General features: G+C 38.0%; 1 protein-coding gene across 3 annotated transcripts in view; it reads left to right on the top strand.

Moving 5' to 3' along the window:
• Window positions 1–13,655, top strand: part of lgr6 (leucine-rich repeat containing G protein-coupled receptor 6) — a 254,807-nt gene that overhangs the window by 159,877 nt on the left and 81,275 nt on the right. For all 3 annotated transcript variants that reach the window (XM_088639760.1, XM_088639761.1, XM_088639759.1), the window contains exons 5-6: window positions 1,615–1,830; window positions 4,021–4,092. In XM_088639760.1, the coding sequence (XP_088495886.1) occupies window positions 1,615–1,830; window positions 4,021–4,092 (288 nt within the window). The remainder of the gene's footprint in view (window positions 1–1,614; window positions 1,831–4,020; window positions 4,093–13,655) is intronic.

Genomic DNA, 13,655 nt, shown 5'->3' with positions numbered 1-13,655 from the left:
CATTCAGGAATTCAGAAGGATGCCAACTAATAAATGTGAATTACAGCCCTAACTCTGTATCTAATGTTATGGATCATTTTAGGAGCTACAATTATGGTGTCACGAGATGTGACACCATAGCTCACATTTGTAAAATCAAAATTGTTGCTTGTTAGGCTAAGAGGACTTTTCATCCTAATTGTGGAAATGCAATTCCTGGTCTTTTAAATTTGACCACGAAGAGAGAAAAAGATTCTGACTGACCTGTGAAAGAAATTATTTTCAATTTTTTAACAAATATTTCAGGACACCACTGATTTTATTGCTTTTAACTTTGTAGTTTTTCAATTAAAAAAAAATCACGATGCCTTCTCCATCATGTAGGGTTTACCCAGCACCACCATTCTCACCCCAGTACACTAGATCCATTTCTGCATTTGTGCTTTTACCATAAGGAGGAGGAGGCTAATTTTAAATAAGATTAAATTAAAATGTCTTTTGGATATTACAGAAGAGAAGATAATAATAAGAATGATAATTTCACTAATAAATCCCCAGAGACTCATTTTGTATAGATTCCTAATTGGAAGAGAGAGGCTTTGAGTGCTTTTTGAAACATTGCATAGTGGAGGATAATTGAAATTTATTTGAAAGTTTTTATTATATTATTTAAAAGATCTTTATTAAATCAATCCACAATTCAGGTAATTGGCAAGCACTGCATTTGTATAGTAGAATGCAGAGTAGAACACCTGCAGATATGCAAGTGTGACTGCTCTAAAGCATAACAAAACCTGCATGCCACCACCCGCCTCTGACAGGCCTTCACCAGCCATGCTAAAGATAGTTTAATTACTATAGGTATAAATCATGCAGTAAGATATGTAACAGTTCCTGACTGCTTTGAGCCATACTATGAAGAAGGAAAAAAAAAATTGATATAATTACTGGTGAACCAATGCCAAACGTTTCAGTCAAACAACTAAAATAGACACATTCTGAAGAATACACTTTCTATGTACCGGTTACCCTTTTTTCCTGTTTTCCATTATTTTTCTATTAAGTAAATGCTCATTCCATGCTTGTCAAAAGAGTGATTTTGTCCCTATAATGGGGACTTAAAGCTTCATTCAGTCTCAAACCTACTAATGTAGTCATCAACACAAGGCTTTGTATGACAGAGACCTTAAAAAAATAAAAAGGTGTACAGAAGCAGTGAACTGTAAACAAAATTTTAAAAAGAATAATACAAGAACCAGTGATTGCCATAAACTATATTTCTTCCTTTTTTTAAGTAACAAAATACAATAATAAGAAAAATCAGCTTGTAATTAACATAATTATTAAACATTATCATTATTCATTTACAATATATCTTTACTTGAGTATTAATAAAATGTATTTTAATTCACACTGTAAAATTAAAGAATTAAAATATCAGAAAATAAACTTTTTAATTAGCTTTATTTTTGTAAAAGAAAAACATGTATGATTTGTTTTTGGATTAGAAAACTAAAATATGAGTGCATGAGTTAGGGTTAGGGTGACAGTTAATGACAGGATGACAGTGAGATTAAAATTGAGAATGAATTTCCATAACAGTAAAAAGCTTTTGAATTTCCATATTTTTTCTAGCCGCTTGGATGCAAATCTAATTTCTGAGGTACCAGAGCAGACATTCACAGGGCTGCAGTCACTCCGGCACCTATGGCTAGATGACAATGAACTGACAGAGATCCCTGTGGGTGCCCTCAATAGCCTTCCTGCCCTGCAGGCCATGACTCTGGCACTGAACCGCATTAGCCACATTCCGGATGGAGCCTTCCGTAACCTGTCCAACCTTGTAGTGCTGTAAGTATTGACTCTTCATCCGGTGGATCCAAATGCTGTACAATACTGTACAATATAAGGCAGCACACAGTCAATACCCAGGTACACAGTGTAGTGAATCTACAGTAGTAGATATGCAAATATTTCTCATGAAAAGTCATTGTGTCTTTATAAGCGACTTTCAATTAGAATTCGCAGAGACCTAGAAATATGTACATTTGTAATTAAGCATATAACTATTCCAGCTTAAGTCATACATTTTAGCTAGATTCAAAACCAAAGGGCATTCTTTGTTTCCTAGGTCAAAGCTTATATTTGTAAAATAAACATAAATGAGTCACTCTGTTTCTATGTACTAAATTTAAATTGATCAAAATAATCACATTTATATAGTGCCTTTTTAAAAGTATTTTCTCAAAGCGCTTTACTTAAAAGTAAAAAAAAATACACAGTTAAAACAAATATATAATATAAGATCACTTTATTGGCCATACATAATTCCTTGCATTGGGAATTTGTCTTTTCACATACCCCAACTTGCTTTCTATGAAACACACAGACAGAAGCTTGGGGTCAGAGCACAGGGTCAGACATTCACCCCTGGAGCAGTTGGGGTTAAAGGTTTTGCTCAGGGGCCCAACGGAGTAAGATTCCACTGCCGGGATACAAACTGGTAACCTTCCAGCCACAGGTGCAGATCCTTAGCCACAGGGCCACCACACTGCCACATTTTAACATTCTTTTCAGCTTGGTGGACAAACAGAGCAGAATCAGACAAAAGAAGTCTGGGTGGGGAGTAGGAAGATAAGTCGGATAGGTACTGAAGTATTAAGCCTTGTACAGGCATAAAGGTGAGCATGAGGATTTTCAACATGAAACCTGATAGGAAACCCGTGCAAAACTCCAGCCATAAAAGTTGTTGTCTGCTCATTAATCAAAGGTTTCTGAAAGAAGGTTGATGATGTAGATAAAGGAAAATATGCAGTAAACAGATTTTTCATCTGGTTGCAAGAAATTGCTTAACTACAGTATAAGTTTTGAATCTAAACAAGCTGAAGATCCATCCATTTCTTTTCTATTAACTTTTCTTATCCAGCAACAGGTCACAGGGAGAGTCGAAGCCTAACCCCGCAAGCAACGGGTACAAGGTGGCATAAATCCTGGACAGAATGCCAGTCCGTCACAGTACATAAACAGAAATAAACACCCACATACTCACACCAGTGCCAAGTTTTTTTCTACAGAAGCCAATTTAGCTACCAGTATGTCTTGGACTGTGTGAGGAAATTGGTACAAACCCACTCAAACAAAGGGAGAGGTTACAAACTCCATACAGATATCACCCTAGGAATTGCCACTGTGCTTCTCCAACTCTGAACATCAAAAAGTAAAAAAAAGGGCTAAAAGTGACAGTATATAGAACAGGAACATTGGAACACTTCAGTTTTCAGTCAGTTCAGCTGAAGTTCTTTTATTAATTATTAATTTATTAATTTATATATGTGTATATTATTGCTATAATTTAGGAGGAATTTACTGGTCTACAGAGATCTGCATGGAGTACTAACACACAGAAGACATGTTGGCTGAATGGATTAATCATTTCCTTTTTTAAATTATATAATGTTTAATGTTAGCATGCCCAAAGGGGTTGGGCAATCAGTTGACCTTGGGCCCCTAGAGGTTTTTTCTCTTCTTACTAAGGAGTTTTTGGTTCTTCTCCTTTGTTGTCTTCTGGTCTTCTGTTCTGTATTGACAAAATGTATTGTTAAGCTCCTTGGGGCAACCTTGTTGTGAAAGGCGCTTTATAAAAATAAATTGAATTGTATATTAAACAATATTAACCAAGAGCCATACAGTAGAATGAACTAAAAGGTCAGCTTTTATTCTGCTCCTTGATTTAGAAAACACTGCAACAGTTTTGGCGAGATGAAGAAGTTAATGAAGTGTAATGGAGCAGCTGTTGCTCTTAACAGGCTTTGTCATTTCATGTTACAGAATTGTGGCTTTAAGGTTGAGGTTAGAACCATTTTAAGTGAAGTATGTGCAGATATTTGCATGCAGGTTAAGTGCACGCATTCACACAATGGTACAATGATGCAATAAAATTTCTCATCCTGAGCTATGGCAGGCATGATGTTGACCAGCATGTTTTGTAAGTCACTTTAACTTGCCAGCTTTTTAAGAGTAAGTAACGTTTTTCTTTTACAGTCATCTTCATAACAACAGAATCCAGGCTCTAGGAGAGAACTGCTTTCAAGGGCTGCACAGCTTAGAGACCCTGTGAGTATCCCCAGATTTAAGTAATGCTGATTCCAACAAGGTCAGATCCCTTTTTGGCCATAGCAGAAGCAGCATATGTGTACTTTCATTCAGGCTGTTTTATCCAGTTCAGAAAAAAAATAGTTACAAATATTTGGCAGTGTAATGGCATTTTATTGAATAGTAAAGTTAATGCAGAGGTCCAACAACACAGCTGTAAAGGAAACTATATCTAGGTTTTGGAAAGAAATAGTGTTGAATAGCCAAAGGAACTATTCTGAATCAATCAATCAATCAATCAAAGCAAAATAACTTTTTTCCCCATATTTTCAATATCTTACTCTTTTACTCCACTGTAGAACAGATCTTAAGTAAAATAAATATTTTAATGTATGTTGGATCATCTTTTGCACTTATAATGTGCAATGTACACTTTCTTTTTTTAATTTTAGACTAACAATTATACAGAGGGACATTGGAAACACAGCAAATGCAAGTTTCTAGCAGGTTTTTAAGGCCTCCCTTTTTTAGTTTTTCTAATACTCCATTTTGCTTTGGTCACACTATTAAAGTAAATTAAAGCAACAGAAGAGCTGTTTTCCGTGAGGGAATTTGGTAGTTTAATAAATGGTTTGTCTCATCAGAAGCTCAACAATTTGCTGACACATGCTTGCTACTTACATATACTATACATTTCAGCAAGGCTATCTAGATGTTTTGTGGGAACAATATTCTGTTGAAATATGAAAGGTATACATATATATCACGAGTTTGCTTATGAATAAAAATATTAAAAGAAAACAAAAATTAAACTTACAGAAGTTAAGTAAAACTTTACTCTTCAATAAAGGCATAGGAATGCTTTGAAACATTTTAATGTAAAATTGCCATATCACCCTGCAACTCACAACTGGCAACCCACTGAAGCTAAGCAGGTGTGAGCCTGGTCAGTACCTGGATGGGAGACCTTCTGGGAAAAACTAAGGTTGCTGCTGGAAGAAGCATGAGTGGGGCCAGTAGGGGGTGCTCACCCTGTGGTCCACGTGGGTCCTAATGCCCCAGTATAGTGATGGGGACACTATACTGTAAACAGGTGCTGTCCTGCGGATGAGATGTAAAACTGAGGTCCTGACTCTTTATGGTCATTAAAAATCCCAGGGCATTTCTCGAAAAGAGTATGGGTGTAACCCTGGCATCCTGGCCAAATTTCCCATTGGCCCTTACCAATCATGGCCTCCTAATAATCCCCGTCTTCATCACTCTGCTTTCCTCCCCACTGATAGCTGATGAGTGGTAAGTGTTGTGGTGCACTATGGCTGCCGTCGCATCATCCAGGTGGATGCTGGACATTGGTGGTGGTGGAGGGGAGTCCCCGTTACCTGTAAAGCGCTTTGAGTGGAGTGTTCAGAAAAGCGCTATATAAGTGTAAGCAATTATTATTAATATGCAAATCAAAGGCTGTTTACAGATTTAACCCATCTTTCAAGCCACATATTTAAAAAGGTTAGGATTTGCAACTTCCTGTATTATAATACCATTATTATGTATTTTGTAATACATAATTGTAAATGTGAAAAAGTACCAGGCTTTTGGAAAGGTGCACTATGTACTAAGTTGACCCAGGTAGTTCATAACTCCAGAAAAGCGCTATATAAGTGTAAGCAATTATTATCATGAAAAGTCCTACAGTAACAATCTAAAATTACTTAATCTTTTAGGGAAGAATATGAGTGGACTTTAATGCAGTGGACATCTTCATAATAAACCATGATACATGAACCAGAGAACATGTGGAAACTAAATAGAATAGGATTTAAAACTGAGAATAGAAAGCACTTCTCTACATAAATGGTTGTGGAAGTGTGGAACATGTTGCTCAGCCATGTTGTTGAAGCTCTTACTTGCTTTGGTATTCTTTTATTTCTCTCTTGGCCTACCTCATTTTTCCTCCTATTTTTCCTGTTTGGTATTTAGTAGTAATATAGTGTCTTGAAAAAGTATGCACACATACAGTGGTGTGAAAAAGTGTTTGCCTCCTTCCTTATTTCTTATTTTTTTGCATGTTTGTCACACTGAAATGTTTCAGATCATCAAACAAATTGAAATATTAGACAAAGATAACACAAGTAAACACAAAATGCAGTTTTTAAATGAAGGTTTTTATTATTAAGGAACAAAAAATCCAAACCTACATGGCCTTGTGTGATTGCCCCCTAAACCTAATAACTGGTTGGCCACCCTTAGCAGCAACAACTGCAATCAAGCGTTTGAGATAACTGGCAATGAGTCTTTTATAGCACTGTGGAGGAATTTTGGCCCACTCATCTTTGCAGAATTGTTGTAATTCAGCCACATTGGAGGGTTTTCGAGCCTTAACCGCTTTTTTAAGGTCATGCCACAACATCTCAATCGGATTCAGGTCAGGACTTTGACTAGGCCACTCCAAAGTCTTTTTAGTGATTCATAGCCGTTCAGGGACGCCAAATATGTAAGAAAACCGGCTCAGGGGCGCCAAATATGTAATCATAGCCAAAATGTAAATGTAGTGGCTCTCTGAAGGCACCAGTTCTGTAGGGTTTGGGCATTTACTGAGACAATTATTAATTGTAGCAGTAAATCACAAAGTTGATTCTTTTGATGGCTTTAGAATCCAACCATGCGACATAACTCAAACAACGCGCACACACAGGTACTAATACACGAGGATACATTTATTAATACATAGAATATGCATATAAACCTAACAGATCTTATCGAGAGGGTTATCAGAATACAAAAGATATATATTCAGTCAGTTACAAAGAGTTACATATATCAAGAGGACATACGTTCAGTATATCATTCATTAAGACCGTTTCATAAATGAACTTGGTTATAACTTCTACATTAGATACTCGAAACAAGTACATAACTCTTAGGAATTAAATTGATATCAACTGGTTGGGATAACAATTGAATTCTTGAGCTGTAATGCATTTAAGTTGAATACTCATCCAATTTCTGGGGATTCAGATCTCCTGCGGGCACAAAGAAACAGTTGCAGGCTGTTGCTGTCCAATCCGCGCTCTCTGGCTCGGTGCCAGGCTGTGCTGTGCGGCTTGCGACGGTGCGCTGCTGATGTTCACTGTTGGCTTTAACTAGCAAAGTTTGTGCACAGGAGAAAAGATGACTGTGGGTCCCAGCAAGTCAGGAAGAGGACCGGTTCGTTCCTGATGAAGACCTAGTTCTGAATAGTGATTCAGCTGTCCACAGTTCCGACCTGTTCACGAGGCCTGCTGCTGGTGCTAACCTCGGGTGGATCCTCTGGTTATTCTCTGGCAACCTCCGCTCTAGACTCTTAGAACAAAGGAAAGTTCTGGCACTCGGACACACTGGCCGTTCCGTGGTTGTCCGGGCTGAGTCTCAGGATGGTCAGGAGGCGCTGCGAGAATGTCCTGCCCTTGGGAGCCTTCTGCTCCTGGGCCGTCCTGCCCTGGAATTCTCCTTTGAATTCCCTTTAGAACAGTCCACAGAATCCTCTCCAGAATCTTACTGAATCTTGTTGAATCTTCCCTTCTGAATCTCTCAGGCTCTCTGTGTTGCCTGTTTTTACCTGGAGGAACTTCAGCTCATTGATTGGCTGAAAGTTCCATGGGCATCAGAGTCCCACGTGGGTTACTCGGCCCTACCAGTCCCTGATTGGTTGATCAAGGTGAGATATGAGTCACTTACTCCTGACACTTAGGAATGCAATCCAGATGTCCAACTGGCACTCCCTAGACAAATAGGCGCCAATGGATGACCAATGATCATGATAGCCAGGCTTAGCTAAGTGCATCCCCCTTTGGGAGCTGTCCTTATCAAAGGAACCCTAAATCAGCCTGCATGGTTTCTCTGTGGCTGCACCACAGAGATGAACAGAGAAATGAGGCCTAATTTGGGAAAGCTCAGAAACACTTAATTCTGCCTTATTAATAAGCCTCGCCGCTACAGTCTTCATTTTATTTTTCTTAAGCCATTCAGAGGTGGACTTGCTGGTGTGTTTTGGATCATTATCCTGCTGCAGAATCCAAGTGCGCTTCAGCTTGAGGTCACGAACAGATGGCCGGACATTCTCCGTCAGGATTTTTTGGTAGACAGCAGAATTCATGGTTCCATTTACCACAGCAAGTCTTCCAGGTCCTGAAACAGCAAAACAGCCCAAGACCATCACACTATCACCACCATATTTTATTGTTGGTATGATGTTCCTTTTCTGAAATGCTGTGTTACTTTTACACCAGATGTAATGGAACACACACCTTCCAAAAAGTTCAACTTTTGTCTCGTCAGTCCACAGAGTATTTTCCCAAAAGTCTTGGGGATCATCAAGATGTTTTCTGGCAAAACTGAGACGAGCCTTTATGTTCTTTTTGCTCAGCAGTGGTTTTCGTCTTGGAACTCTGCCATGCAGGCCATTTTTGCCCAGTCTCTTTCTTATGGTGGAGTCATGAACACTGCCCTTAACTGAGCCAAGTGAAGCCTGCAGTTCTTTGGATGTTGTTGTGGGTTTTTTTGTGACCTCTTGGATGAGTTGTCGCTGCGCTCTTGGGGTAATTTTGGTCGTCCGGCCACTCCTGGGAAGGTTCACCACTGTTCCATGTTTTCGCCATTTGTGAATAATGGCTCTCACTGTGGTTCGCTGGAGTCCCAAAGCTTTAGATATGGCTTTATAACCTTTTCCAGACTGATAAATCTCAATTACTCTGTTTCTCATTTGTTCCTGAATTTCTTTGGATCGCAGCATGATGTCTAGCTTTTGAGGATCTTTTGGTCTACTACACTTTGTCATGCAGGTCCTATTTAAGTGATTTCTTGATTGAGAACAGGTGTGGCAGTAATCAGGCCTGGGAGTGGCTAGAGAAATTGAACTCAGCTTTCCAAAGATGTGATAAACCATAGTTGATTTATGTTTTAACAGGGGCGGCAATCACTTTTTCACACAGGGCCATGTACAGATGCAGCCATTCAAAGTGAGCGGTACAGACACGTACCGCAGGTAATTGGCTGCGGTGTCGCGTATCATGACGTAAGATGACGCGGGGTACCGCGGTGCGTGATTGGTTGACCGACAGGGGCACTCGTGGTCTGTTGGTCTGTCGTAGAAAGACTTACTGTAAACGTCTTTACTGTGCCCGTTGTAGATATTGAATTTTACCACTGAATGGAAATCTTAGTAGCTGAGCATAAAAAGAATAGGAGCATACTGTAACGCGTGTGAAGGCCATAAACGATTTTAATTTTGGAACATAAACATACAGTATATGGCTGGTCTTGGTACTTTAAAGTAAAAAATACACACCAGTATTCCATTTCTCCCTAAACATTGTAAGCTTCGAAGTCTTTAACTAACGTGATACCGGAGTCAACAAGCATACTTTTAGAATTTGATTAAAAGGGAATATAATATGGAATCGCGTATCTAAAGAATTTAATAACGGTATGATTATATCCGTGTACTGCGGCAGGACTGTGTAGGGCTGTTTCGCCTGCCTGTTCATGCGAGCTGTCTTGTAGCCGACTGGTCTAGGTGCGTGACTACCAACTGGCAGGTTGTGTGTTCGAATCCAACTGGTGCTGGACTTTTCTTTTAACAAACATTTCTTCGAAAAAATAGAATAGCGATATTATGGACAATCAATTGACTTTTATATTTCAAAATATCGCAACATGATCGATATTTGCGATATTTTGAACATATCTTCCCTTCTGACAGCGGTTCCTGCTTCTATTGTGTGTGTGTGTGCAACAGAGTAAATTTTTATAGAGAAATTTAGGCTGGACAGTATGTGTTACAATATAAACATTTATATTGATTTAAATCGTGTTCTGATTTAAATCGCAAACGCGTGTTTAATTATATGTGCTTTTTAATCATAATCAGGCTAATGCATTTCTACATTTTCTGTATGAACCAGCTTAGAGGTTCATACAGAAAGACAGCTTGTGTTTAAATTGAGTGTAAGGTAATTTATGCTTCTAAAGTCATGGTCAGCATTTATTATTGTACTGTGCTGTAAACTTTTTCTGTGCCTAGTCACATTATTTTATAGCGTTTTTATTGCGTTATTAAATCCGGTGGCGCTGTGTGTTAGTTTCCTGACTCCCATTATTTAAACTGCGACACTGATCATTCGTCTCTAAATAAACTTTATTTTATATAGCGTTTTAAGCGAATAGGTAATTAGATTGCTCATAAACCTAATCGCTTTTTCTACATAAACACAGCGTGATTGCTCTCTGAAAATGCTTTTCCTTTATTTTTAAAGTATGCTCAGATTTCAACTATAGATCGTATTATTATAAACTTTCTTGGAAAAATGTATTTTATGTAAACCATGTTTGCTATTAATTCATTTAGGGCTAAAATACGTTCATTGTCTTCCAATCGAGTCGAGTTGACATTGGAAGCCTGCCACACCCGGACTGTTAAACCAACGCATTAGCACGTCAAAGCCCATTGAGGGTATTGAGCTAGTATTGGCTTTAGTATTCCCCCCCTCTCCCCTCAATTCAGTTCAATTCAAGGTGTTTTATTTGCATGACAGATGGGTACAAGCAGTGTTGGGTATGTATATTGTAACGCTTACGGCAGACAGGCACTGTGTAAGAGCCGGTGCACCAGAGCAGCGCACCGAGGGAGCGTCTGCATTTATAACTTAGTTTTTAAAATTAGTCAAGCAATATGAAGCATCTCCTTTTACTTTTAAGTCCCTTAAATACATTGAGCACAGCTTTCTCACCACTTAAGATTGCTTTTGATACCATCCTTTCACAAAGCAGAAGGGAGATCTTAGTGCCTGAGCATAAAAAGAATAGGAGCATACTGCAACGCGTGTGAAGTCCATAAACGATATTAATTTTGGAACTTAAACATACAGTATATGTCTGGTCTCGGTACTTTAAAGAAAACATACACACCAGTATTCCATTTCTCCCTAAACATTTTAAGCATCGAAGTCTTTAACTAACGCGATACCGGAGTCAACAAGCATACTTTTAGAATTTGATTAAAAGGGAATATAATATGGAATTGCGTATCTCAAGAAATTAATAACGATATAATTATATTCATGTTGCAAAAGAACTGCAACGGACATAAAAACTCCCTTGCTTTTAACAGAGCGTTCCATAATTTCGAACTACGAAAATGCCAGGTGAAAGGATTTGTAAACATATTTTGTTAAAGCAAGTCAGTTTTTTCCGCAACACATAAAAGACATTTTTCCAAGAAAGTTTAGCCTTTGTCACTAATGAAACCACTAAATAAAGACATAAATATAGAAATCTTAAGATTTGTTTTATTTAATGTTGGTAGCAGGATGAACTGTCAGAGTGTATATTTTGTTGCAGAGTTGCTGCAAGATGTTAACAGTGAAAAAGGTATTTAGAAATGAGTTATTTCAAGATGAAAATTTTCAGAATAATTGCAAATCTAGAAGGATAGAGAAAGCACAGAAAACTGGCAGTTAGATTGATCAGATTAGTATGAAAAGTCATTTAGCAAAGGGAATGAGAAGAGTGACAAACTAGTATACTTTAGATCTTTTTTTCTGAACCAGGGAAAATCTGATCATGTTTCCCTATAACAATAATAAAAAACTTTATTTGATATATCACCATTAAATGTGGCATCTCAAAGCAATACAGTAGATGTAAAAACAGATAAAAGGACCACAGATTACAAAGTAAATGCATATAAGAAAGACAAGCAGTTAGAGGTGCTACCAAAATTAGAAAATGAAGCAGATACAGACACTAAGTCTTCTGAAAAGAAAGGTTCTGAGGTTAGATTTAAACTGGCCCTGGTGTGTATGTGTTTGCGTCTGTCTGTCCTGTGATGGACTGGCGCTATGTCCAGGGTGTATTCTGCCTTGTGTCCGTCACTTACTGGGATAGGCTCCAAATCCTCTGTACTGGATAAAGAGATTAGAAATGGATGGAAGTAAAGGCACTGTGTGGATGGAACTATACACAGTGTTAGAAACCCACTATGAAATGGCAGCATCTCACTGAGAATAAAACATTTTATAGTGCTGGCTTAAGGAAACAGCCTTTCCACCTCTCTTGCACATCAGTATCCATACCTAGTTATTTAAACAAATTGCCTCTAATTATAAACATCTTAATATGCTGGCTCTGTGGATCCGCATCAGCTATGTTTGCCCATTCCTTCAATTCATGTGCATGCAACACACAGTTCAACGCTAGCAACTACACAAAATCTAAAATATGAGCTCTACTTGCCACTTACAATACCAACAGTACCAGCTAACTTTAGTAGTGACATTTTCATGGATCTTTTTAACAATAAAATTTACAACATCAGACTTCAGACACAATTAAACAGGCCTCAAAAAAGTCTGGTACAAACATTTTCAGCATGGAATAAACCTTAACTTTAATGGTATAAACCTTAAATGGATTCATATTCTCAATAAGATTTGGTGCTCAGTAACATGACTTAGAAAATGACAGAAGACATACGTATCATGCTTATCCTTCTATTTTTCATAATCGTAAACTCCTTAAGGCAGTTACATTTTCTCTGTTCTGACCTGGAGTTACAGAGAAATTTAAATTCTAATAAGAGATTTGTAATGAGGAAAGTCATACCAATCACTCATACCAGGATTTGCAATTACAATACAAATACTTTCTTTCTGTATGTGTTTATTTTGCAGTTTGAGTCTATGGCATTCCTTTGGGGGTCTATACTCCAAGGCATGACTTTTTTATGGGAACATGACATTTTTTTAAAGTCTTTTAATGCAAGCTTCATATAAACCCTTAGCAGTGGTTACTGTCTGGAGCAGGTACTTGAATGGCACAGATTCATTGAAATGATTCAATTTCTTTTGAAAATATTTGGGATAATACATATTCCAGAAATCACAGCCGTTGAATTATCCAGAAATTAATTTCTCTCAGGGTGTATTTAACCCCTCATGGATGGCATTGTATGAAATGAGTTTGTAGTTCCCCATTTGCCTCTATTATGAGATGCTGTGGACACTATTTTATACATTTTAGGAGTGTCCATAGGAAGGTATGTTCTAGAAAGAGTGAACTTCTGTTTTGCCATTATTTTTAATAGGGGCGTTACATGTTTACACTTGGTGCTCCTACTAGAGGAGAGGATATGATTAATCTAGGCTTATCACAGAAACTGAAACACATCTGGTTGGTGAGTCTACTGTGGGTAAAATGTTACTGGTACCGCATGTTGTAAAGCTCGGTATTTTCTCTCTTGGCCTGACTTTTTTTAATGTCTGAGTGTTAGAATCCATGTTGTTGCTGGTAAGGGAACGGTAGGTGCTGTGATTGACACAGTCTAAGCCTTGTACAGAGATACCATTGTAGCTGTTTGACAGTATTTTAGATGCCCTTAGTTAAAAGCATGGGAGGAAGTACTGCCAAGGGGAGGGGGGGAGCAATGATTTTTTCTTTGTGTTTGTGAGGTTATTTTTTGTTATGTCGTGTTTCAGAAAGCAAGAAAATAAAATTACTGTATGATAAAAAGAGAAAGAGCTGGAGTAGATCCTCAGATCAGTTTGCTACCAGCA

The sequence above is a fragment of the Lepisosteus platostomus genome, chromosome 7 (genome assembly GCF_059453375.1).
Source record: "Lepisosteus platostomus isolate fLepPlt1 chromosome 7, fLepPlt1.hap1, whole genome shotgun sequence".
Lineage (NCBI taxonomy): Eukaryota > Metazoa > Chordata > Actinopteri > Semionotiformes > Lepisosteidae > Lepisosteus > Lepisosteus platostomus.
This window is presented reverse-complemented; position numbering and strand designations above follow the sequence as displayed.